The sequence below is a fragment of the Chiloscyllium plagiosum genome, chromosome 9 (assembly GCF_004010195.1).
Source record: "Chiloscyllium plagiosum isolate BGI_BamShark_2017 chromosome 9, ASM401019v2, whole genome shotgun sequence".
NCBI classification, from domain to species: domain Eukaryota; kingdom Metazoa; phylum Chordata; class Chondrichthyes; order Orectolobiformes; family Hemiscylliidae; genus Chiloscyllium; species Chiloscyllium plagiosum.
This window is the reverse complement of record NC_057718.1, coordinates 103,576,400-103,601,308: the sequence shown is the minus strand read 5'-3', so window position 1 is coordinate 103,601,308 and position 24,909 is coordinate 103,576,400. Positions and strand designations below refer to the sequence as shown.

Genomic DNA, 24,909 nt, shown 5'->3' with positions numbered 1-24,909 from the left:
GGGAGGGAGGGGGGGAGTGTGTGTGTGTGTGAGAGAGAGACACACACAACGCACACACACAGCTGATCATCTACAGAAGGCACTTTGAGGAAATCTTGATCTGGCTTTGGACTGTGTGTTTTTGCCTGATACTGGCCCTTTCCAGACTCTAACAGAAGCTGCTACACAGGGACACAGGCCGATGGCGCAAAGGGTGAGTACTTTTTGAACTGGTCCGTTTTCTAAAGCGAGTGTTAAACGCGATCCATTTGCAGATAGCGCGCTACATTTAGATGCCTGTGAAAAGTTTTAATTTTCTGTGTATGTGTGTGTGGGGTTGTATTTTCTCGCGCCTCTGTTCTGTCAGGAAGTTGGTCGATTTGCAAACGTGCGCGCTTTGTGCCTGTAACTTTGTTGACACACGATTTCTTCCCCGTTTTCCTCACGGTGCTTTCTCTCTCCTTCTCTCTCCGTTTTGGATAGTATGACGAAATCTCACATTACGGTGGTATGGACGGAGTAGGGATACCGACAACAATGTATGGTGACCCTCACGCCCCCAGGTCTCTGCAACCTGTGCACCATCTCAACCACGGGCCACCGCTGCACAGCCACCAATATCCGCACACTAACCACGCTAATACCATGCCACCAAACATGGGCTCCTCGGTAAACGATGCATTAAAGAGAGATAAAGACTCGATTTACGGGTAGGTAGCTGACACCTTTTGACCATGAGTTCCTCAACGCTATTCTGTGACCAACGGCAGAGACCTTACACGTGACATGTTAGTTTTCATTGAAATTCTCAAACAAAATGCTAAACACACAAAAAAACCGACAAAGTTTCGCCTCGGCTTGTGTACGAAATTGACGTTCTGTGAAAGAACTCTAGGAGTGAGTTAAATTTCATTTACCATTGTAAATATCAGGAGAACTCAGAGGCGCACACATGATATTGGATATTTTTATACGTATTTTTATTAAAAGAAAAAATTGGCGTCCAAAATGGCTGCTTAAAAGGTTATTTCTGGGCCGTTTCGTTCCTAATTTCTGGCTTGCTCGGTAGAGAGACAGACTTGCTAAGAGTTAGAAGGGACCGCGGTGTTTTTTTTTCCCAATCGGTACGTTTAACGCCAGTAATTTATGTAAAGCCTACAGTCAACAAGTAAGTTATACAAAAGTTCATACTGTACCGTCTAGATCGCCCAAAAGCGAATCTCCTTTTGCCTTGTTCTTTCCCCTTTTTTTTGACATTCCCTCCTCTCTTGCAGACATCCGCTGTTCCCACTTTTAGCACTAATTTTTGAGAAATGTGAATTAGCAACATGTACTCCTCGCGAACCGGGGGTAGCTGGTGGTGATGTCTGTTCATCAGAATCTTTCAACGAAGACATAGCAGTTTTCGCTAAGCAGGTCAGCACACACATCGCCACCTTCAATCTTAAAACCTTCACTTTGTCTTGAAGAAAAAGTAGCAGTAATTTCAGTGGACTAGACTCAGTTTCTCCTGGTCTGCAGCAGAGTTCAGCACAGATTTACACAGAGCGCCTTTTGTGCCGACAAACAGAACTGAAGATGTTAACAATATCAAATTAAAACGGTGTCAAAATGCGAATTGGGACAGTGGTAGAAACCGACCACAATCGGACCATTTTAATTTACGTTGCTGCTACCAGTGAAAACGCAGTCAGTTTAACTTTAATTGTGAATATTTTTTTTTTTTTTAATTGTTTGAAATAAGTTGTTAATGCATCATAAAGTGTTCCTTTTGAAATTAAGTCACTTGCTATCTGTTGGGCTAATACTGGGTAAAATATCCTTGTCGCTAATGTGTGATATTAGATTTTTGGAAGTCTGTAAATCTAGTTGAATGTATCGACTCAGAGGAGCGGAGCGGGGGGGAAAGTGACAATTGTATTTATCTTCCCACTTTAGATTCGAGCAGAAAAACCTCTATTTTCCTCCAACCCTGAGCTGGATAATTTGGTAAGCCTGGCCGCTTATTCAGTAGAGGGAAGTCGCTGTAGAAAAGCTCGTGAAACCGTTTCCACTGAAAACCAAAACAAATATATATTTATCGTGGCAAATTGTCAGGACTTCTTGGGAGACGGCTGGGAATCTATTGTCAGTTTAATGCAGCCGCATGTTTAGGGGAGGGCAGTGAGCGAGAGAAAAGAGAGAGCGAAAAAAAGTGATCGTTACAATCCATTGCAAATCTGCGTTTTTTTGATTTTGTGATAGCTATGACTGTCAGGACGATAACCATCAGACTCAGTTATTGTATGGCTGTCACTCCACTGAAGATGAGGCGTGATTTTTAAATATATATTTCATTTAATTTTCGCTTTTTGGCCTCTGTCGTGAAATTTCGAGTCCCGGCGCAGATTCCTTAATATTCAGGGCTCGGTTCTGACTTTAAATTGACTGGGTTGGAGGGAGAAGGGCGAGAAAAAAAAGAGAGAAGGGTTGGTGTGTGTGTGTGTGGTGGCGAGGAGTAATCTGGCCTAATGAATTTAAGGAGTCGCTCTATTTTATTTTTCTGAAGAAAGCTAAATCTTTCTGACCCCCCCACGCACGCACACACACACAACAGCACACTTTCCCTCCACCCCCCAACTGACTCCTTTCTACTTTTTTAAAAAAGAGAATAAAAGTTTATAGGGTTTCTAAGAGGCAGCAAAGAGAAAGGGGAAGCGTGTTCGTGTGTGTGCGCGCTAGTCGGCCTGTTCCATGCCTGTGTGGTTAATATAGACTGTTGGCGTTGGTGTCAGTAGAGCTGGAGGAGCTGGGAATGGGGGGGATTGGGGGCTGGGGAGTGGGGTTTTAGGAACAAACAGTGATGATATTGCCTGTTTTTGCAGACCAGCCAACTCGAGCGTGCCTGCCCCCTTCTCTCCCAAACACTCACGCGGAGGGAATACTAAAGATTCTGCTATTGCAACTGTTTTTAAAAATGGGGAACAGGATAAGAAGTTTCCCAACCCCGTGCGTTTCCGGGTGCTAATAGATATTTACCTGTTTCCTTTCAGATGATTCAAGCCATACAAGTGTTAAGGTTTCACCTTTTGGAGTTAGAGAAGGTACGTACTTCCTTGCTCTGGCTGCTGGATAGTTATAAACATTACTGCTCAGTGCGAGCACCATTTGCATGTATGTCTTGGTCTGGCTTGTTCGTAATTAGTGTCAAAGCCAATCCTGCCTCACATTTCTCTTGTTCTTTGATTACAATTCATTCCACTAAAACCCCTGACCACAAACGCCCCGCCGTTTTGTTCATTTTAATCTCGCTGTGGGGTTTAATTTTGATCAGCTCCATTTTTTTTTATTTTAAAAAAACATAAATCCTCACTTTCTCCCCCCATCGAGCCCACACGTTACAAATGATCTAAAGATGTCAACAATCGGAATAATTAGGCGGGAAATCATAATATTTTCTCCTGTTAGTCCGCGGGGAATATTTTAATCAAATCTAAATGACAAATCCAACTTTTTATTGGGGGGGGGGGGGGGGTGGCGTGACAGAAAGTGTAAGCAGTTTCCTATGGTTCAAATCTCCCAGGACATATGTACTTATTGAAGACGTGAGCAGTGTCGAGCTGTGCCATCCTACACATCCCATTTTCGTGCGCCCGAAATTGTTCAGAGGTTTATAATGAAATAACGAGACGAAATTAAACTGTTTACCTTAAATGTCATTCATGCAGGTCAAACGTCTAATGGGCACAGCCCCGGGAGCAGGCAAATTTAACACGGGGTGTTGAGTGCGTTGTAGCTGTGAATCATCTTGTCACTGCCAATTTTGCACCGATATCTCTATTTTGTCGGTTATTCCAAATTCTTGATGCGTGTGTCTCTTGGGGGGAGGGAGGGAGGGAGGGAGGGGGTGGGGGGCACTCACAAGTGCTTCCAACTATTGAGAAACCCGAGTCACACAGTCCTGAGTTGGACTTGTCACTTCCACTAGAATGAATTTGTTGAAAAAGGAAATATGTATTTTCTCGCGTATTGTTTCCCTTATTATTTTCTTGTCATCGTCCAATTGTAGGTGCACGAATTATGTGACAATTTTTGCCACCGGTACATCAGTTGCTTGAAAGGGAAAATGCCCATTGACCTAGTCATTGATGAGAGGGAAGGCGGTTCCAAATCGGACAACGAGGAAATCACCAGGTCTTCATCAGTTAATATCACAGATCAGGTACGGCCAGAGCTGCTGGGGGGGGACACGGAATACCTACTGTCGCTGTTTGACTGCTGGTTATTTGCATATTGTCAAGACCCCTTTGAATCTTAGTCAGAAAGAATGTATGACATTATGTACTGAAGCTTGCCCGGTTGTTTGTGCCGGTGTGTGTGTGTGGACTGATGGTTGTAAAATTGACCCGATAATATTTTTTCTCACCCTCTTCCCTGTGGTCGTTTTCCCTCTTTGTTTCCTTCAGGACATTGCTGTGGTTGAGGCGTCATTTTAATAAAATAATACAAGGAGCTGCTGCTGACCTGGATGGTGTTTGAGATGATGGTGTTTGTAATGTAGGGGTTGCAGAGAGAGAAAGGGATAGAATTTTGTCTTTAGCTTCGGTGAGACTGAAGTGCCAACTCGGCTGCTGTGGGGCCGACTGTGTGTGTGAGCCTTTTTCCTCGGTCCCCCACACTTTAACAAAAGAAAAAGGTGGAATTTAGTGATCGATAACTTTGTGTTTTTTTTTCTATTTGATTTTTTTGTTTGAAGGAAGCGTAGACGCTAGGGTTGGGGTGAGTGAGTTGCTCTCAGACTTTCTGTCTGTAGCGGCGGCTCGGTCTAAAGCAGGGGCGGGAGCGTGTCCCGCAGGCGCCCAGTCAGAGCGCACTCGACTCGGGCAGACGCTGCAGAAAGGAGCCGGCGCCTTGGGAACGCGGTACTAGCTCCGTCCCGCAGCTTTGAGATTTGGGGACGGTTTCGTTTTTGAGGAAAGGCAATTGCTGAGGGGGAATAAGAGGGTGGGAGAGTGGAGGGATCCCAGGGAATCCCTGACACTTCCAGCTGCCCTTGGTGAACGGGAGGAGAGAGAGGCGGCTGATCCAGAGTAGGGATTCGATATGACGGTTCCTTTTCAAGTGAGTGCAGCCCCACACGGAGACAGGACATCCTCGCCAGCCCTTACAGCCTGCCCCCTCCGCGCCCACATTGTGATATTTGGAAATACATTTACTCCTCATACCCCAGAAACAACGCGAGGGGATCACAGCATTTTTAAACAGAGTTAGCAAGATGTACAGAACTCTTGGGATATGGGGTAGTGTCAGCTCACAAAGTCTGGTCAAATCTGCTTTCTGTCTATCTCTGTACATGTAGTTTAAAAAATCATACAGATAAATTTTCCCATGTTCAGACTGTGAACAAGACTCTCATTCCCACATGTTTCCAAATTAAACTGCTTCAAATGCTGCACAAACGCGGGGTATTTGCGGGACAAGCAGTTGTGATCAGATATAGTTTGGAGATGGCTGGGAATGACACAGCGATCTCTGAACAATCCCACCGTGAGGTTATTGTCAGGACTATCATCTTCACTTCTTACCGCGTGTGAGAATTTTGGGGACGGTTTTAGTGGGGGGTGGAAATGACCGCTTCAGGACAGGGAGGGTACCCGGAAAATACATCCGCTTTCTCACACTCCCCAGATCACAAGGAGATAGACAATACTCCTGAACGAGTGATTTCAGATTCAGCGGGATTCCCTGTTCATTATGTTCCACGGATAAGAAGGATTTAAAAAAAATGCACCTATTTCCAACTCTGAACAGACGTTTCATTCCCACTTGTGTTCTAATTAAACCCGGGGAAAATACTGCACCGGCGCTGGATACTCGCACACAAAAAGTTATAGCTACATCCTGCTTAGAATAACAGTAAGGAGACCTCTAGTTTTAATTGAAGCAAAGATTCCTACCCAGAGAAGCATCCCCAGTTTCCCCTTCCCACTCTTCGCTAACAGCAGAAATCAGGCTAGTTTATATTTTGTGGTTTTGATTTCACGAGTGTCTGTGAAGAAAAGTTTATACAAAAAATAATGCGGGAAAAAATTGTGCTTCACACCGATCATGTCTTTTTTTTAAAAACATACTGAAAGCTCTCTCCTTCCCATTAGGTCCTGATTGGTGATATTAGCGCTGTAAATTTCACGAGATTAACCCATCCGCGATGTATTTTTAATGTCTACCCTCTGGCAAAAATATAATCAAATGAATTGAACTGAAAATATCTCACAGCAATGTCAGAAGAAAAAAAAATGAAATGTAATTTATTTGGAGACTACACATGTTTACTTCTGTGTTGGGTTGTGGCAGGAGTTACTGTCCCTTGTTCAGGCTGGCATTTCTTAGGTGGTTGGGAGGGGGGTGGTTGCTATTGTTATAGACTCCCGAAGTCCTCCCTCTCTCCCTCCACAGGGAAACTCTGACCGACTCCGCGGCCACTCCGGAATGGAGTTGACCCAGTTTCAGGCCTCACCAGTGAACATTTCACAGCAAACACTTGGTCCGTTAGGAATCGGCTGGAAAGAGTTGCTGGAGAAAGCAGAGAGAGTGCGCGAGCTCTGCCTGAGGCCAGCGTTGGTGTAGAAACGGGACCGTCCCTGGACTGGGGCGTGAGGATTCAGTAGCTGAGTTCCTGTTGCATTCACTCCTTTTTTCCCAAACCATGCCACGGAGCGAGGGGATATTCGGGAAAAATGCCCTCGATAGTTTTATACTCGTTTGTCAGTGATTGCCCGCCAGCTCCGTTCTTCATTGGCTGTTTGGAAATTGTGGAGACGGCTAGAAACACATCTCACATTGCACACCACCCGGCCTTGCCCACAGATTGCCCATGCCAACCTCATTCAGTGGGAATCTTCAATCTCACCGTGCCCATTGTTACACTGACTGGCACTGTCACATGACCCTCACTGTGCCCATTGTTACACTGACTGGCACTGTCACATGACCCTCACTGTGCCCATTGTTACACTGGCACTGTCATATGACCCTCACTGTGCCCATTGTTACACTGGCACTATCACATGACCCTCACTGTGCCCATTGTTACATTGGCACTGTCATATGACCCTCACTGTGCCCATTGTTACACTGGCACTGTCACATGACCCTCACTGTCCATTGTTACACTGGCACTGTCACATGACCCTCACTGTGCCCATTGTTACACTGACTGGCACTGTCACATGACCCTGATCCTGCCCATTCTGACAGTGCCCTGGTCTTGTCACGTGGCCTTCACCCTGCCCATCCTGACACCACCCTGGCCCCGGTCCTTCCCTACGGGACTGGTCTGAGTGGGTTCCGGGCCCGTTTCCGCGTCCAGCTGCCTGCTCGCAGCCGCCCTGGCCCTGCCACTTCGTCCCTCTGGCATCCGAGGAGCTCGCCGCTGCTGGAGGCTGACTGACCTCTCTCGGACCTTGCTGCCTGTGTCCTGGGAGTGGCGCGGTGTGAGGGTGTCCTAGAAAAGCCGGTGCTTTGTGTGAAACAAGCTGTGAAAGATTTCTCCCGTCTGAGAAAACTAACGCAAAATAACTGCATTGGATCTCTTGAAGTAGTTGCTAACCAGCTAAAAGATGTTCTAATTATGAACATTCCTCTGAGATTTTGTTCACAAATTGTATTTGCATATTCTCCAAAGAAATACAATCCAGCAACTCCAATGGTACTAAGCGCAAGAGTAAAACTCAGGCGGCACAACTAATTTGTATTTGTACCTTATCCTTGCCTATATACAAGTTTCTGGGCTCTTATACAGCAGCATATTGGGGCTGTGATGTTATAGAAAGGGTGGTGAAAGATTGCAATAGTCATGAAATTAAAAAGTGTATGGAATTTTGCAACTTACGATTTGATATTGGGAAGGGAATATAGAACAGATTCTATCTGAAGTGTCTTCCATAATGGAATATTGGAAAGCTGGGTATAATTTCAGGAAGGAAGAGAATTTAAATCAATTACCTTTTGAAACGAATTTTATTTTGAGTTAAAGGTGTCACTAACTTTAGTGGTATAAATAATTTCAAACAACAATTGAGAACTTTTGTTTTAGAAAAAGTAGCAATTTTAAGAATTAATCTTAAGCACTAAAATACCCTAAAACTCTCCCTTTAATTTCAGTGCTTCAACCAGTCTCTGTTCAAGGGCAGATTCATATCACCTGCTTTGATCCACTGAGTATTTGTTTCACTGGGGACTTGCAGAATAAGTTTAGTTCCCAGAGTTCATGTAAAAGCCCCAAGCCTAATTCCTACCACACTAAAATAAAAATCAGAAATTGCTAAATTTAGAGTAGCCCTTGTATGTTTCAAGGGAAAACATAAAATAATCCTCATAAAAATATCTCATGTTGATAACAAATAATTCCAAACAGTCCTTGGCTCTGGTGTTAAGTGTTCAAATATAGTTCCAATAAGAAGAGTATTCTGAGTGGATGTGTTTTTTTTTCTGTGTTATCTTTATTATGCATTTTTGATTGCTTTCTCTCATTTTTATTTTATATAATTTCATTACACAATGTTACAAAAAAGCTGTCAAAGCTCTCACTCAGAAACTTTGCTTATAATAGTTGGTGGAAGAGCAGAGATCTCAATTAAATTTCTGTTTTTCTCTTGGTCTCCACTTTTTTACTTAGATACAAGGCTAATTGTGCAATTAATGTGCATTGCTCAAACAATCAAAATCTATGTTTTGTCATTAGATTAAATGTTACACCAATTGTTTGCAATATTGTTATCTGTTGCTCTGTCTTTAGATTCTTTGCCCTGTGAATATGTCTGGAGTTTGTATAGATGGCTGTAACTGGATTATTAATCTCTTAATTACAAATTGATCTTTAATTCCTCAGCTGTTCTGGAGTTTTGCTCCAAATCTTATGTAATGTTTGATGACTTATTTGAGGTGTGAAAGCTAATAAAGTGTTATAGCATATTAAATAGTAAACATTAGTGAACTGAATTTACGGATTGCCACATTTTTTTAGACAGAACAAGATGTATTGTGGCTTGTGACTGTTTAAAGCTGTTGCTCGAGTTACATGTATATGTTTTAGGAGGGAAGAGGTTGGTTCGCTTGTGATACTTAAACAGTGATTGGACCTGGGTGTATAAGTCACAAAGGTGTTATATCTGGTGGTTCCATCATTTGATTGGTCTATTTGTGGTATGGTTAACTCATGCTGGTTGCTATAAGTTTAAAATAAAAATGCTTATGAATGAAGCACGTTGTGGACCTAACTTGTGTTTTGTGTGCTGGAAAAACAAATTTGAATATAGTAATTTAGTTTACATATTGATGGCATTGCATTCGCTCGATACAGGATATTTCAGCAACTTTTTTTCTCTCCTTAATGATGTTCTTGGATACAATTGCACAGTGTTATAAAAAATTCTGTTTGAAATTTCTGGGTTAGGTGTTTCTTGGTATAATTGAGACTTTCCTTTTTGTTTTTGTGAAGGTGTGAACAAAGATTAGAGGGTGCAGTTCCTGGTAATAGAAGCTTTGTTTTTTGTAAAAATGTTTAAGCTGGTAATTTTACAATGCTGTGAATAACCAATTTATTGGATTAACCATTATTATATAGTCTGGTACAAAACACATTTGTCTAGTCATTCTGTATTTGAATATGTGTTACTTTGTAACAGTAAGGCTGGCCCACATTCTTTTCATCGCATTTCAATATTGACTTTGATTTTTAGCCGACTTTCTTTTGTACTCTTGGCCTTTGTTGTGATCAGGTAACAGTCTGTGTTGATGTACATGTTTCATTCATTCATGGGATTTTAGATTTTGTTGGATGGGCCAGCATTTATTGCCCATCCCTAATTGCCCTAGCGAAGGTGGTGGTGAGCTGCCCTCTTGAACAACTGTGGTCTGTGGAGTGCGGATATCCCCCACAATGCTGTTGGGGAGAGACTTTAAGGATTTTGACCCAATGACAGAAGGAATACAATAGGTTTCCAAATCAGGATGGTGTGGCTTGGGGAATCTTTCAGGCAGCGTTGTTGCCATGTGTTTGCTGCACTTGGTCTTCTAGCTGATAGAAATGGTGAGTTTTTATTAAGTACTATCAAGGATGATTTGGTGAATTGCTACGGTACATCTTGCAAATGAGACACACAATTAAAGCTTTGGAGTGAGTGAATGTTTAAGGTGATGGATGAAATGCCAGTTAAACAGTTTCCCTTGTCATGGATGTTATCAAACTTCTTGAATGTTGCTGGAGCTACACTCATCCAAGTAGTTGGATAGTATTCCACACTGATTTGTGCCTTTTTAACAGATAGGTTGCGAGGAGTCAGGAGGTGAGTTGCTTACTGCAGACTTCCCAGCTTCTGATCTGCTTACATTGGCACAAGCATTTGCGTAATTTGTTCATTAGGTATCACATTAAATGGTAACATCCAGGATTTTGATAGTAGCTGATTCACTATGGTATTACCACTGAATGACAAAGGGAAATGGTCAGACTCTGGTGCTCAAGTCTTCAGTATTGGGGTGTTGTCAGGGTCCATAACCTTTGCTCTATGTTGTGTGCGCTGACATTTCTTGACTTGGAGTGAATTGAATTAGCTGAAGTCTGGTATCTGTGGTGATGGGGGTTTCAGGAGGTGGATTGTCCATATACTTCCTCATTTACTTAAAACCTTTGAGTGTTGGGAACAAAATGGAAACATTTCAATGTAACATTTTTAAGATGAAGTATGCACTTTGAAATAGTTAATAGGCAATGTGGAATGTGCCTTTCTGTTATTTGCAGTTGGCTGTGTTTTAAATTGCAAGCATTTTGCTGTCACTGCCACAGATGTGTTCAGTCTGTACTGTCTGAATAGGTTAAAGCTCAGTCTGCAGTTACTTCTTAGTAATCTTTGCCAGCATTATTACTTTGTGACAGCTTGTGGTGGATAAACAATGTTTTTAAATTTAAAAAAACTAGCAATTCAAATAAATATACTGATCTCAAATAAAAGTTTGCTTTACCAATCTTTTTCAAGTAGATACATTATGTTAATTTTACTATTCAATTTATGATTTAATTTAAAATCTAATCAGGGAGCAAAATACAATAAATAAACATTCTGGCAGATGCCATCATAAATGCTGTTTCCCCCAAATTTATATAATTTTATCTTTAATTTTTCTTTCATGATTTGTAAACGAAATAACATAAGAATGACATGTAAATTTTGCCTTGTAGCTAGCCTCACAGTTCTGTGTACAGCACTGTGTTGAATGATATATAACGTATGATATTGTAAAACAATTTTTTTTGTTGTATCTTCATTGTGGGCTATGGAAGTTCAACCTGTCATTACTCATTGTTGGGATACTATACAAGTTCAGAAGAGTCTATGGTCAATGCTACACTTTTTGTGCAGTCTATGGAAAGGAACGGTCTATATGGGATAAAGAGTTTTTTTTCCTCTCATTTCAGATTTTCTTACATTTTAAACTGACAGTAACTGTAGCTTACTAAATGAAAGCTATTGATCCAAAATCTCAATCTCTTTAGCTAATGTTTCATTTTTCTTTCAGTACATTTGTTATCTGTTGGATCACTGATGTTGTCTTGTACATGAGCTCTTGTTTTATCTCATACAGTTTGCAACTATCTGGAATCTAAAAATACCAAACATGGGTTCTGAAATTTTACTAAATATTTCCAGAAGACATTCTTTTAATGAGTCAAAATGGGAAAGGAATGAAATCCTTCTACATTTATTAATATAAACAAAAATCTATAATGAGCGATCTACTAACTTCTACCTCTTCTAGCAGAGAAATGATATTGAAGGAATAAAGCACAGTAGTTAAATAGATTTTAAATTCTCTCATGAAACATAAATTGTTTTAATTCGGAATGAAAGGTAAAATAGCAAAACGCTTGAAGTGTAATTCCTTAAAAAGTATTATGTTACACTTTATAGAATTTATTCTCTGAAGCATTGTCCAGAAAACCAAATTTTGTTCAACATTTCTACATTTTGTCACACACTGTGGAAGGTTGCACACAGCACAATGCTTCATGGTACACTGATCACATCTGGTTATTATCAGGTACATGTTGAAAATACTGGGCGATAATTAAAATAACAGAAAGAAAGAAAACAATTTATGTTGTATATGTAAAGCTTACATAGCAGCATATGACAAGAAAAATAGCTTGGGGCTGCCTTTTGGAAAGTAATCTGCCCTAGAGAGCACACCATCCTAGAATAAAGCTTTCACTCCGTCTAAAAGGGCTTGCTTCCAATAAACCAAAACTCCGTTCTTAATATTCTGCTTTAATCCAAGCCTGTGTCCAAAAACTTGTGCAAAATTTGTCTAATTTGATAACAAAAATACAAATATGTCATTCAAGTATTTCTAACTGACAGCGTCGCAACTGGGTAAAATCATAGTAACCTTTATGGCTAAACTATATTCCATTAGAATCATTCCTACTAGCCACTTGCTAGTTAAAGATGTTAATCAAAGGGTTTATAGGTTATCCCTATCTGCACTGTGTACCTCAAGGTGACAGAGTTCTCCTGCAGTGAACAAACATTTTCCTAAGTACTATTTCTTTAACTCTTAGATTTCAATGGGTTACTTTTATTTGGCAGGAATTTGAGTGTAGCTTGTGTTTAGCAGCAGTGAACAATGCACAAATTAAAACGATTATGAGTGAGTGATGTTGCCATAATGAAGTGAATTTGATTTTTAACCATGTTGGTAGTAGATGTGAATTCTCCTGCACAATTAAAGTTGGCCAGGAAACAGGAACTACACACTTGTATAGACCTTATTTGTACAGACTGAAGTTAAAGTGGAGAGTGGATTTATTTATAGAGAACAGTTGTTTGAAATGAGTTTGGTGCATTCGCTATGACAATGTATTTGGCCATATAAAGTGGTGAATGGCGATTTGTTTAAACTGTTTTCTGTAGGCATTCTTACATTTTAAACATTTTGGCTGGGTAATAATGTGTAATAATTTGCTTGCTGAAGTACAGGTGTCTGTGTTGTAAAATATGTCACTTGCTTCTAATTCATGACAAAGCTGCAATTTAAAAAAAAAATTCAGGCTTTACTTACTTTGACTTGGGGAAATGAATGTATAAAAAATATTAAAGTTTATCAGAACAAGCTAATACACCACTTGCTTCATGACGGTACATAAAAGTGGCTCTTTTAAAATGCTGCTCTGAAATATTTTAATCACAAAATAAACTCATCATATTTTTAGGGGGAAGCCTATAATCTGTGATTTTTTTTTTATCAACCTACAAAAGTAATGAAATTAACTTGAGACAGATTTTTATTTATGTCTGGCCTAACAAGAGATCAAGAGAGTGACATGCCAATTTTAATGAGTCCCAATCAGAAAATTTGATCCTTAATTTGAATTAAAACAAAAGAGCTGAGCTATTAAAATTATGACTTGGCATTTACACTTTGTTAGCTCATAACTAGCTTGTTAAGTGTAGCATTGAGATTATGATTTATACTAATCCCCTGGCCTTGGGAAATTACAAGATTTCTGTGACATAGTGTGTGGCAAATTATGTAGCAAGAAAAATATAAATTGAGGGAAATTTTAGAAAACACTTTATTAAAGAACCCATTTTGTTTTATCAATTAAAACCCAGTAGCAGCTACAGCATTACCATTACAGTACCAGCTACCATTAGCGTAAATGGTATTATATATAAAACAATATTTCCTTTCATTAAATTCTGAATCTTTCCAAGTATAGAGATAATTAGTCATCTCATTTTGCAAAATTTTATCTTGTTCTCCTTCAGTTTGTAGAATCATGGAATTTGGTTTGGAGAATCTATAGGCAGAAAACAATTAATGATGACAGATAGGCATGGTCTGTGCAATATGACATGTATCAATGTGTAAATGCAGGAATCAAATCTGTTTATATACAGTAAATGCAATACGCCTCTGGTTATTGGACAGATTTGTGAATTAGCTGCTGATGATTCACAGGGTGTGGGTGTTATTTTAAGCTTCATATAATAAACCTTCATCAAGTCATGTGATATGAAACTGCATTTATTATTCTAGTCAAAGCACATTACCTTTTGGTTAATGGAACTTCAGTAGGAGCTCCAAGTGTGCGTGGTACATGCAAACTTATTATGTTACCTGATTTTGGTATCAGTGTCATTGGGTGGTAAGGTCTTAAATTTTTATTTGCTGCATATATTATGTATGTTTTAAGTTAATAACATGATATAGTTCAGTTCAGTTCAGACAGATGTAATTGTGTCTGCTGTGTGAGACCCAATTTCCATGACCTTGACTGTCTCCCTTGCCAACTCCTGATCATTCAGCTACCTGTCCTTGCCTCAAAGCTCGATGACCTTTTTATTGGCTCCATGTGCATGAAATGTGTTCCCATCACTTTCAAACCTGACAGCAGTATTCTTCCTCAGAAACAGCTACAGTGCTCACACTGGGTGTGCTGAGCAGTCCTAGTCCTGGGGGGTTCCTAAGTACCCAATTCTCTTGAAACACTTTCTTAATCCCTGTCTTTGCAATCAAGCTCTCTCCTGATTCTTTCCCTCTTCCTCCTCTATGATTCTGCTGTTGGTTTGCATCCTTATCTCAATCTTAACATTTCCTGGGAAAGCACCTACACCACAGTTGCTGTGGCAGAATTGGTGCAACTATAGCACTCTGCTAATCTAACAGAAATAAGAATAACTATATTGTCCTTACTTGTTCAGATTAAGTCAGAGTTTGGATGTGGTGCTCCACAAGGGTCAGTGTTGAGACCATTGTCATTCACCATTTAAAACGTGGACTCAGGAATTTACAAATGTGTTACTGCTGCTTGTAAAATCTCCTGTCATAAGACATCCTGCTCACCTGTTCTACACCTGGCTCAAATTTTCACTTGAGCTCTTGTACAACTGCTCTGTAACAGCCATCATCCCATTAGACCTGGGTCAGGCCCTCATATGCTGCCCTTTGCCCTCTCAGGGAGATCTCTGCAGCTTTTCACCTCTGATCAAATGGCCAAAGTACTAGAGTAAAAACAAAGAACTGTGGCTGCTGGAAATGTGGAACAAAAACAGGAAGTGTTGGAGGAACTCAGCAGCATCTGCAGAGAGAGAAAAACAGAGTTAATATTTCAAGTCCAGTGACCCCTTTATCAGAAAGGGTTCTGATAAATGGCCACTGGACTTGAAACATTAATTCTGTCTTTCTGACTACAATGCTGAGTTTCTCCAGCATTTTATGTTCTTGTGGCCAAAATACTGAAAGTTGTAGTTTTTAAATGTCACTTTTTAAGAGCTCTTTTCACAAGTGCATTTGCATTTGCCTTGCGACCTGTACGTAGAAGTCTTCAGTCTACTTCAGAGCCTCCCCATTTCAAAAATTTTCTTCCATAAATTTTACTCATTGTCCAGGTTTCAGTTGAGGCATTCAAGAGAGCATTGAATGATTATTTTGTGCAAGTGTATGGGGAAAATAGCTCGAGACATGATGCCCATTTAATGAGCCAGTACAGGCATGGTAGGCTGAATGGCCTCCTTCTACAATGCAGTGATTCTGTTACTTGGGTTTCAGAGATGGTTGGAAAATTGGATGGAATGTGGCATCTTACAAATTGTTTCCTCTTGTTTCAAGCTTGAATTTTCTTCTTTGTTAACACATCCTTCATCGCCTCAAGATTACATCTGGCTATCTGTCCCGTCATTTTAAATTCCGCATCACATCTGCCCTCTTCTCTTATCATCTGCCCTAAACAGAGAAAATCTATCTCCTCATTCCAGAGCTATGCCATCCACTTCAATCTCCACTCTCTTTTCTTCCAATTCCTTCAGACTCCCAAAGTTTTTGTCTTTTAAGTGGTCCCACTTAATCCATATTCTAAACCCTCTGATTTTATTTGACCTACAACAGAGTATATGCAGATGACACAATATCTCAGGGTGTACTTAGTACAGAGGTGGACTATAACAAAAACAGGGGGACATCAATAAATGTGCAGAATGGGTTTATTAGAAATAGATTACTTTCAGTATACGCAGAAGTATGTCGTGGCACATTCTGACATGGGAAGCAGGCGGTGGTCACATAATCCTTGGAAATTAGCTGTGTAGTGTGGCTGAGAAGCCGAGGGATCTAAGGTATTTGAAATTAGTAACATAGGCAGAACAGAAAACATGAAAAAGCAAATGGGACACCGGGTTGGAATTGAGAACCAGAGAAATCAGGTTGAATTTACACAGAAGTTTAATCTAGGAGAAAGTGACGCCTGCAAATGTTACAGATCAGAGTCGAGAGTGTGGTACTGGAAAAGCACAGCAGGTCAGGCAGCATCCGAGGAGCAGGAGAATCGACGTTTCGGGCATAAGCGCTTCATCAGGAAGTTTAATATGCCTCGCTTGGAGTACTGTGACCAGTTCTGGACTATGTGTTTTAGAAAGGATATGGAGTTCCTGAAGTGGGTGCAATAAAGATATACTGGAACTGAGAGGTGATTCAAGGATGACCAAAACAAGGTTGTCAACTTTAGGAAAGGGGTTTGATGGGATAGATATAGAGGAGATGTCTCCACTCCACTTGTGGAAAGACCAAGTTTAGAGCCCACGATTATATTGATAGCCACTGATGAATCCACGCTAAATAACAAAAATAAATCCGCAAGGGAATTCAAGAGAGAAGCTTTCATTCCCAACGATGAATGAATGTGAAACTCTGTATCACATAGAATAGAATACAATAGAAATTTATTGTTGCTTCTACTTTTACATGAAAAATTCAGTGAAAAGTTTTGTAAGTCACCCCACTATGGTGCCTACATCAATGTCAGAAGTCATATATAATAATTTCTTAAAAAGTAAAATTAAGACAAGGATCATCACCGTTCAGTTAATGGCTCTTGGGCTCGGGCAAAGCTGATTTAGGAATGATGGAATACTGGACAGTGTGGCTGCATTTATGGGGAAGCTAGATGGCTACAAGTAGGGGAGTCGATACAGTGTGACACTGGAAAAGCACATCAGGTCAGGCAGCATCCAGGGAGCAGGAGAGTTGATGTTTTGGGCAGGTCCTTTCATTAGGAATGGTAGGGGAGGATGAGTACAAGGTGGGAAAAGTATTTGAACAAAATGTTGATGGCATTAGACGAAGTAGGGTGGGAAACTGTTCATGTGGAGCTTAAGTACCAGCATGGACCAGATGGAGTGAATGGCGTATTCCTGCACTGTAAGGACTTTGTAATCTTGATGTGTGAAGTAGCTAAGACATGGATCTTGCTTTATGCACATTTTGGGAGAACTTATTGTTGACAAAAAAAATTAATCCGAAAGTGACTTTGCGGCACTTCGAGTTCAAGGAATGACACAAAATGAGGAAGCCAATTTGCTCACAGTTTTCTTTTTCTGTTTTCTGCCTGGAGTCAGTCCTCGGCTGCAATGACTGTGGTCTGCCTCATGGGGGAGGGTAAGGAGGTGATGGAATCTTTAACGTCACCTGGAATAATGGAATGGTTGAGCTGGGAATTGGCTGGATGTCTTGTCTGGAAGACAGCAGCTGTGATAATGCAGAATTCCTTCAGGACTGCACACTCATCTCAATCCAAACAAAGATCCCAGGTCTCGGAGTGTGGCTTGAAAATCCTCCACCTTCAGCACCAGAAGGTGCAAGCTCTTCCAGCTGAACTCATGATAGTTATTGTTACTGTCTTTCTGTGTGATTATCTTTTTAAAAAGTCAATACTTTTGAGTAAAAATCTCTCAGGCTTAATTTTAACACAGGTTTTAATAAGATGTAAATTAACACCGTACTCACTCACTATTGAGATTAATAGATGCTTGGAAATCAAGGGAGAAGGGGATAGGGCAAGAAAATGAAGCTGCTGTTGAAGATCAACCACAATCTTACTGAATGACAGAGCAGACGTGAGGGTCTGAATGGCCTCGTCCTGCTTCTAGTCCTTATGTTCTTGGTTCCTACAATGAAGAATGGCTTGGCTAATGTCTTGGAATGTGGCCAATGAGAGTGGGACTGCCCCTTTCAGTAGAGGATGCGGAGAACTCTGGATGAGGGAAGTCAGGTTTAATAGTGTTGGTGGGAATTTATTCCCGTCTAATACTCGTGAGTTTTCATTTTCAGCAAAAATGCATGACTAGAATAGTAATATTGCTCGGTATAGCCTGGTGATGGTTGCTGAATTTGTGGGATACACTTCAGCTGCACAGTCAGTCAGTTGAAGAATGAATATTCATTTCCAGGCTCCGTTTGATTTCTGGGGTGAATGTTATCTTCCATCAGTTGGAGGAGATGGAAGGGCCAAGTATTTTGCTCCATTAATGTCAATGGATTTGGTTAACATTGTTAGTGAGGAGGAAAAGTTCAAAGTTATCCTTGTAGCAATGAAAGACGTCCCTCACTCATTCGGTCCCTGGGCTAACGCTGTACTAAATCTGTCTCCAAGGTAACATTGACGGATGGTGGCATTGCTGACCAACAAGCTGCAGGCAGGACTGTTCTCGTAGCCAGCCCTGTAATTGCTGCCTTACACCCTGACCAGGGATCTCACTTGCTGTGGTTTGTTAGGACCCAGTCTATGCAGTGTGCTCAACTGACTCTCGGGCATAGGTGATGGCACAGACAAGATCCTGTGACTGTGCCTACACCACACAGGGGAGCGGGCATTTCGTCAGGACGCCTGTTGATTTTGGAGTGTCTTACAGCTGCCTTCCAGCCCTCTGTCAAAGGTGGAAACAGTCTGTGTTGGAATTTCACCTTGGAATTTTTGAACACAGGAACCTCTACAGCAACAGTGCAGGCATTCATGAGAAATGCTACACTGTGGCTTGGCCTGGTTAACCAAGGTCATGATTGCAAATACCATTGGTGTGGCCATAAGTTCAGTGTTAGAACTAAATGCATATTATCAATAAGCCAGTGTTGATGCATTGGGCTCTCCCCATGCAATTCGTTGTCCAATATAGTGTGCATGGCAACAATAACCAATCATCAGTACTAAGGGTACCCATATATTGCAGGCACTGGTCCTCAGCATGTCCTTACCTTGTGCTCATTGGCCTACTATCAATTCTTCTTTTTGGCAATCCAGTGCTGTTGCTGCGTAGTGCCTCTCCCTATGCTTTCCAGTTGCGTGTGTCTTACCAATAGTGGAGTTTGCTTCAATGTACACAGTGAGATTTGCTGCTCAGGAGAATGGCGTTCTTCAGTTGTGTCTAAAACTTTAAGAGGGCAGCTGTGGAATTATCTGTACTTAATCACACTTATTAATTGAGGGCTGTCTGTTATAACAGGCACTGAGACAAGTTTGTGGAGGATTAGTGTGAGAGAGTATGGTGAAGCAAGGAATAGTGCAAATCATAGTGTTTAATATGTTCTGCACCAGTGGATTTCCAAACCAGTCTGATGTTCCAACACCTTCTGGATCCTGTGCCCCAAGGAAGGTAAACATGCTGGTCATCTACACTGAGCTCACCATCTGCTGACAAATGAAACTTGCATTTATGTAGTGCCTTTCACAGCCACTGGGGGCATCTTCCCAAGCAATGAAGTAGGTGTTCTGATGCAAGCATCACAGTTTGTGTACAGCAAGCTCTCACGAACAGTAATGTGGTAATGAGATGATAGTGATGGTTGAGCGTTGAATCTTTGCCAGGGGAGAGCCCCATGATTTTGCTTCAGATTGATGCCCTGGGATATTTGGTGCCCTCCTGAGCAGGTAGATAGGATGTTGCTTCACTGGTTGTGAGCACTTTGATGTTGCTTAAGCTTGTGATGGCTGAAAAGTTAGCCTTTAGGTTTGGCCCAGGAACATTCCTTCCTGCGATACCTCCTTCTATAGTCAAGGCATGCATGGTGGCTACATCAGCAGGGCAACACCAAGGTAGGTCAGAAAGATGTTGTGAAGACGATATAAAGAGTTTTCAGATGGGTAGAGATAGACTGAGTGAGTGGGCAAAAGTCTGGCAGTTGAATTATAATGTAGGTACAAGTGAAATTGTTCACTGACATAGGAATGAGTGTTATTTACATGGAGAGTGACTGCTGAATGTCAAGCTGGGTGAAGGATCTGGGGTGTTGTACAGTCACAAAAGGCTAGTTTGCAGGTGCACAGATATCCAGGAAAGCTAATGGTATGTTAGTCTTTATTAGGAGGAGAACTAAACATAGAATGTTCTGCTTTAGTTATACAGGGCATTGGTGAGATCACATCTCAAGTAATATGCGCAGTTTTGGTTTCCTTATTTGAGAAAGGATATAAATACACTGGAAGTAGCTCAGAGGAGCTTTACTGGATTGATCACTGGAATGAGTGGTTTGTTTTAGGTTAGATAGACTGGGCCTTGTTTCCACAGGGTGTAGAAGAGTGAGGATGACTTGATTGAAGTATATAAAATCCTGAGTGGTCTTGATAAGGTGGGTGGGGAAGGGAACCAGGGGCCACTGCTTTAAAATTAGCAGTCACACTTTCAGAACAGAGATGAGGATAATGTTATTCTGTCAGAGGGTTTGAGCCTTTGAAACTTTTGCCTGGAAAGGTGGCAGTGACAGTGAATATCTTGAAGGTAGAGGAGGAGAGTTTCTTGTTAGGCAGAGGACTCAAAGATCAATTGGAGATAGATGGAAATAAGAAATTTGAAATGTAAACAGATCAGCCACGATCTTATTGAATGAGGGAGCAGCTGGGATGGGCTGAATAGCCTGCTGCTGCTCCCATGTCATATATTCTGATGCCATCCTTTCTCCTTGCCAACACAGCTATGCGTCTTGGTGGCATTTTGTTTAAACACCTATTTCCAAAAGCTGCAACTTTCTTTCATGGTCATTTATGTTTTTTTGCTGCCTCAACTTTACAGCAACGTTTCTGTCATTTTATGCTCTCCAATTGCATCCAGACCTCCAGCCCAGTCTTACAAAGTTGTGGTTCACACTTTACTCAGTTGTGGTGGTGTGGGCTGCCCAAGGGGTGAATCTGTGGAATTCTGCACCCAGAGAGCTCATGGAGACGCTGAAATAATTCCACACAGGCTAATGTCCATGACCGAGTCACATTTTATTTACAGTCCTTAACTTTAGCACTGCCTCATTCAGGGTCAGCTACCAGAGTGTCAGCATCTCTGACATCACCCCTCTTTATCTGTCAGATAGGGCTCTCAGATTAGACCAGATTATGAGCAGCAATCGAGGAACTCATATTCTGAGGTCCAGCTTGCTGACCTTGTTACAATCACAACAGCTCAGTCATTGATCATGTTCAGAACAAAGATTGATTCTTGGTAGTAAAGCTATCCAGTGATGTGTGGATAGTGTGGAGCAGTGGTGTTGAGCTAGAAGATCAGCTGTGATCTACTCAAATAGGTTAGGTGGGCAAAATGACCCATTCATGTTCCGACTTCCTGTGGCTTCCCTCTTACCTTGTTGAGGTCTGAAAGTTATTCTCTTTCTCCTCTGTTTGTGTTATGTAATAACTGAAGGTTTCTGCTTGTGTGGGACCCAGCAGAAACACTCAGGTTGTTATGATTCTTAGCCCTTTTCCAGCAGACGTATACACTGACCCGGCTGGAATAACAAACCATTCTGACATTGGTTGGCATGGTAGCTGTTCTTTACGTGTTAAAGGGTCATTTTTGGAGGTGTGTCCTGCTCAGTTCATGCTTTGTTTGTTTCAGTCATAAAATTGTATTCTCGGGAAATGTGTGTTTAGGAAACTGTGTTTCCCAGGAATTTGTAAAGGGGAGTTGTACGTTATGTTACAAAACCAGCACTTCTATTTTCATTTAAAAAGAAACCTCAGCCCTCGTTATTTTGCTGCTTCACCTGCTGATATTCAACCAGTTGGCCATGGTCACAACTTCCTTACGTTGTTAGAGAAATGGGGAGAGTAACAATGTGAAGGAATAAGGATATGCTTAAATATTGAATGTTTTAATGAGTTTAGCAGAAATAAAATGGATCATTCTCAGTATCAAGTTGTTTGGCTGTTTGAAAGCACAAAATGCTTAATTGCTTTGATAAGTTGTTTATGAACCTTTAATTGCATTTTTAGTTTAATTTGTATTTAGACTTCTACTTTGTTTTGTGGTTTTGAGTGGCCTGTTCAGAGTTGCAGCCTATGTTTTTGACTGCATTTGAATCTTTCCTATAACCCATCTTTAAGTTGGTATCCACATAGGAACTGGGGTAGGCTATTCAGCCCATTGAGTTTACTGTGCCATTCAATTAGGTCATGGCTGATCATCTACCTCAATGCTATTTTGCACAGGATTCCTTTATCTTTTGAGATCACTAGTATCCAGAAACCTATCAAATTTTGTCTTGAATATATTCAATAATTGAGCCACCAGAGCCCCTTTGGGTGGGAGAATTCCAAAACTTCACGACCTTTTGAGTGAAGGAATTCCTCCTTATCTCAGTCCTGCTCCTTATCCTAAGACTGTGTCCCCTGGTTTGACTCTGACTCTCCAGCATCTGCAGTCCTCATATATCTAGCCAATATCCACCTGTGACACCTTGTAAGAGTTTTGTAGATCAATGCTCATTCTGTGAAACTCTCAGGAATAGAAGCCAACTTCCTTCAATCTCTTCTCATAAACCAATTGTGCCTGGAAATCAGAGGTTGGTCTGGTGAATTGCCATTTCACTTCTTCCCTATGGCAAGTACGTCTGTCTTCATATAAGGAGACCAAAACTGTACACCGTATTCCTGGAGCCATCTCAGCAAGTGAGGATTTCACCACGAAATAACGGCTCAGAGGCCAGGATCCCATCACCCTTTATTCATGTGTGCACAGTACATGGGCTCCGATCAGTTAGCTCAGAGCCTGTCCCTAGAGTGAAGGGACACTCTGAATCTTCGGTATTTTTTCTGGGTATATTATTTTATTAAACAATACACAGTTTACAAAAAAAAACAGTTAACAGTAACAGCAGTATACAGAGAAACAGCAATTTTACAAAGGAAAGGAATGGCAAAGCCAGCCCCCAAACCCCACTGTTTAACCAGTTTTCAGGGAAATGAGGACAAACCTCAAATCCCAATCTCCGGTTTATTTTTTTTTTCTTAGTCCCCGCACGTGCACGCACACAGTCACTCACTCCCACCGGCGCGCTGCTGGAGTTTCTCTCCCCTCCAAGGGCCAGTGCCTCAACACTCCTGTTTTTTTTTGTTGCGGTAGTGGATCCCCTGTTTTATTTTCTCCCTTTATTTTATATCCCCACACTACCACCTAAGTGCGGTAGTGCTTATTTTTTCCCCAGCACCCATGGTGTGTGTGTGCAGGTGTGAGACACAGTGAAAGACACAAAGTGCACGAATCTTTATTCAAATTCCACCACCAGGAAGATGGGAAAACACCCGGGTGGCCAGTGACAAACACTGCCCTTCACATCAAAGGGCAGTGCTGTGTGATCAAAACAGTGAAGGGGAGGGTAGGGACTAAATCAAAATAGAGTTAGAGAGAGAAATGATGCACTCCACTCCCTGCGGTGCGGTGCCCACCTCTCCCTGAACAACTCCAGGGTGTTGGTCGACACTGCGTGCTCCTTCTCCAAGGACACCCGGGCCCTAATGTAACCGCGGAAGAGGGGCAGGCAGTCGGCCCTAACGACCCCCTCCATGGCCCGCTGCCTCGACCTGTTGATGGCCAGTTTGGCCAGGCCCAGGAGCAGACCCACAAAGAGGTCTTCAGACCTACCCTCCCTCCTCTGTACCGGGTGCCCGAAGATCAGGAGCGTGGGACTGAAGTGCAACCAAAAGCAGAGGAGGAGGTTTTTAATCTCTGGTTTATATCAGTCAGCCAGGGCTCCCTGATTGGACCAGGTTAACAACTCCAATCACGCATCTCATTGTCAATAAGATCTATCTGCCCCCTGTTCTGATCACTACAACTTCACAGCTGCTTTGGCATCCTGAAGCATCACCTATTGCAACCCTGAGTTGGTTCATTTAGATTCATCCATCCACATTACAGCAAAAAGTTCACTTCTTTTTTTGATCTAGCTTCCTCCAAGGCCATGTGAAGTAATGGACAGGGGCCTCTCAGACCAACTGTTGCATTTGGGTGCTTTTACTGCTTGGGGGTCAGTTAGCTCAGTTGGCTGGATGTCTAGTTAGTGATGCCAACAGCACCAGCTGAGGTTATCAGGACTCTCCTTTAAAACCTTTTCCCCTCATCTAAGGCACAGTGACCCTCAGATTAAACCACCACCAGCCGTCTCTCTCTAATGAGAGATAAGTCCTGTTGTTCTCTGGGACTGTGGAGAATTTACCGTATCTTATAGTGCTCACGAAGCTCCTCACTGACTGCTAATCCTTTCTCTCAGATTGTTAGCTATTCTTTCATAGGATGTGGGTGTCACTGGCTGGGCTAGCATTTATTGTCCATCCCTGGATGCCCTTGAGAAAGCAGTGGAGAGCTGCCTTCCTGAACTGATACTGTCTATCCCATGTCCTGTAATGTTCAGCCATTCGTCCGTGTGACTGCACATCGAAGCAGTGGTCTGGCCGCTAGTGTAAATTACGAGTAAAGTTCTTCAATCATAGTTGAGTAAAATCAGCATTCACTATGAAACAATATGTTGAACATGTAATGTTCACGTGGGAAATGAAACCACAAATCAATGCAACGAAAGTGAGTGCATGTATTTACAAATAAAATGTTCCAGGAACAGAGGTACTGTTCACTTCTTCAGAGCAAAATTGTTGAACTTAATTTGAAAGAGAAGTGTACTGGTTAGATTCTGATGTAGGTTTATTTGTGTGTGGTCAAGATAAAAAAAAATCACTTAATAAAAACCAAAAGAATTTCGGATGCTGTAAGCATCTAAGCAAGGGTGACCAGACCCAAAACGTTAACTCTGATTTCTCTCCACAGATGCTGCCAGACCAGCTGAGCTTTTCCAGCAACTTCT

General features: G+C 41.6%; 1 protein-coding gene across 3 annotated transcripts in view; it reads left to right on the top strand.

The window, feature by feature from the left end:
* Positions 1-11: 11 nt before the first annotated feature.
* meis1b (Meis homeobox 1 b) overlaps positions 12-24,909 on the top strand; it is a 220,758-nt gene continuing 195,860 nt past the window's right edge. For 2 of the 3 annotated variants that reach the window (XM_043696674.1, XM_043696676.1), the window contains exons 1-6: positions 12-193; positions 463-689; positions 1,254-1,395; positions 1,918-1,968; positions 3,012-3,062; positions 4,028-4,180. In XM_043696674.1, the coding sequence (XP_043552609.1) occupies positions 182-193; positions 463-689; positions 1,254-1,395; positions 1,918-1,968; positions 3,012-3,062; positions 4,028-4,180 (636 nt within the window). In that variant the 5' untranslated portion in view covers positions 12-181. The remainder of the gene's footprint in view (positions 194-462; positions 690-1,253; positions 1,396-1,917; positions 1,969-3,011; positions 3,063-4,027; positions 4,181-24,909) is intronic. The other variant, XM_043696675.1, reaches the window with a different exon arrangement.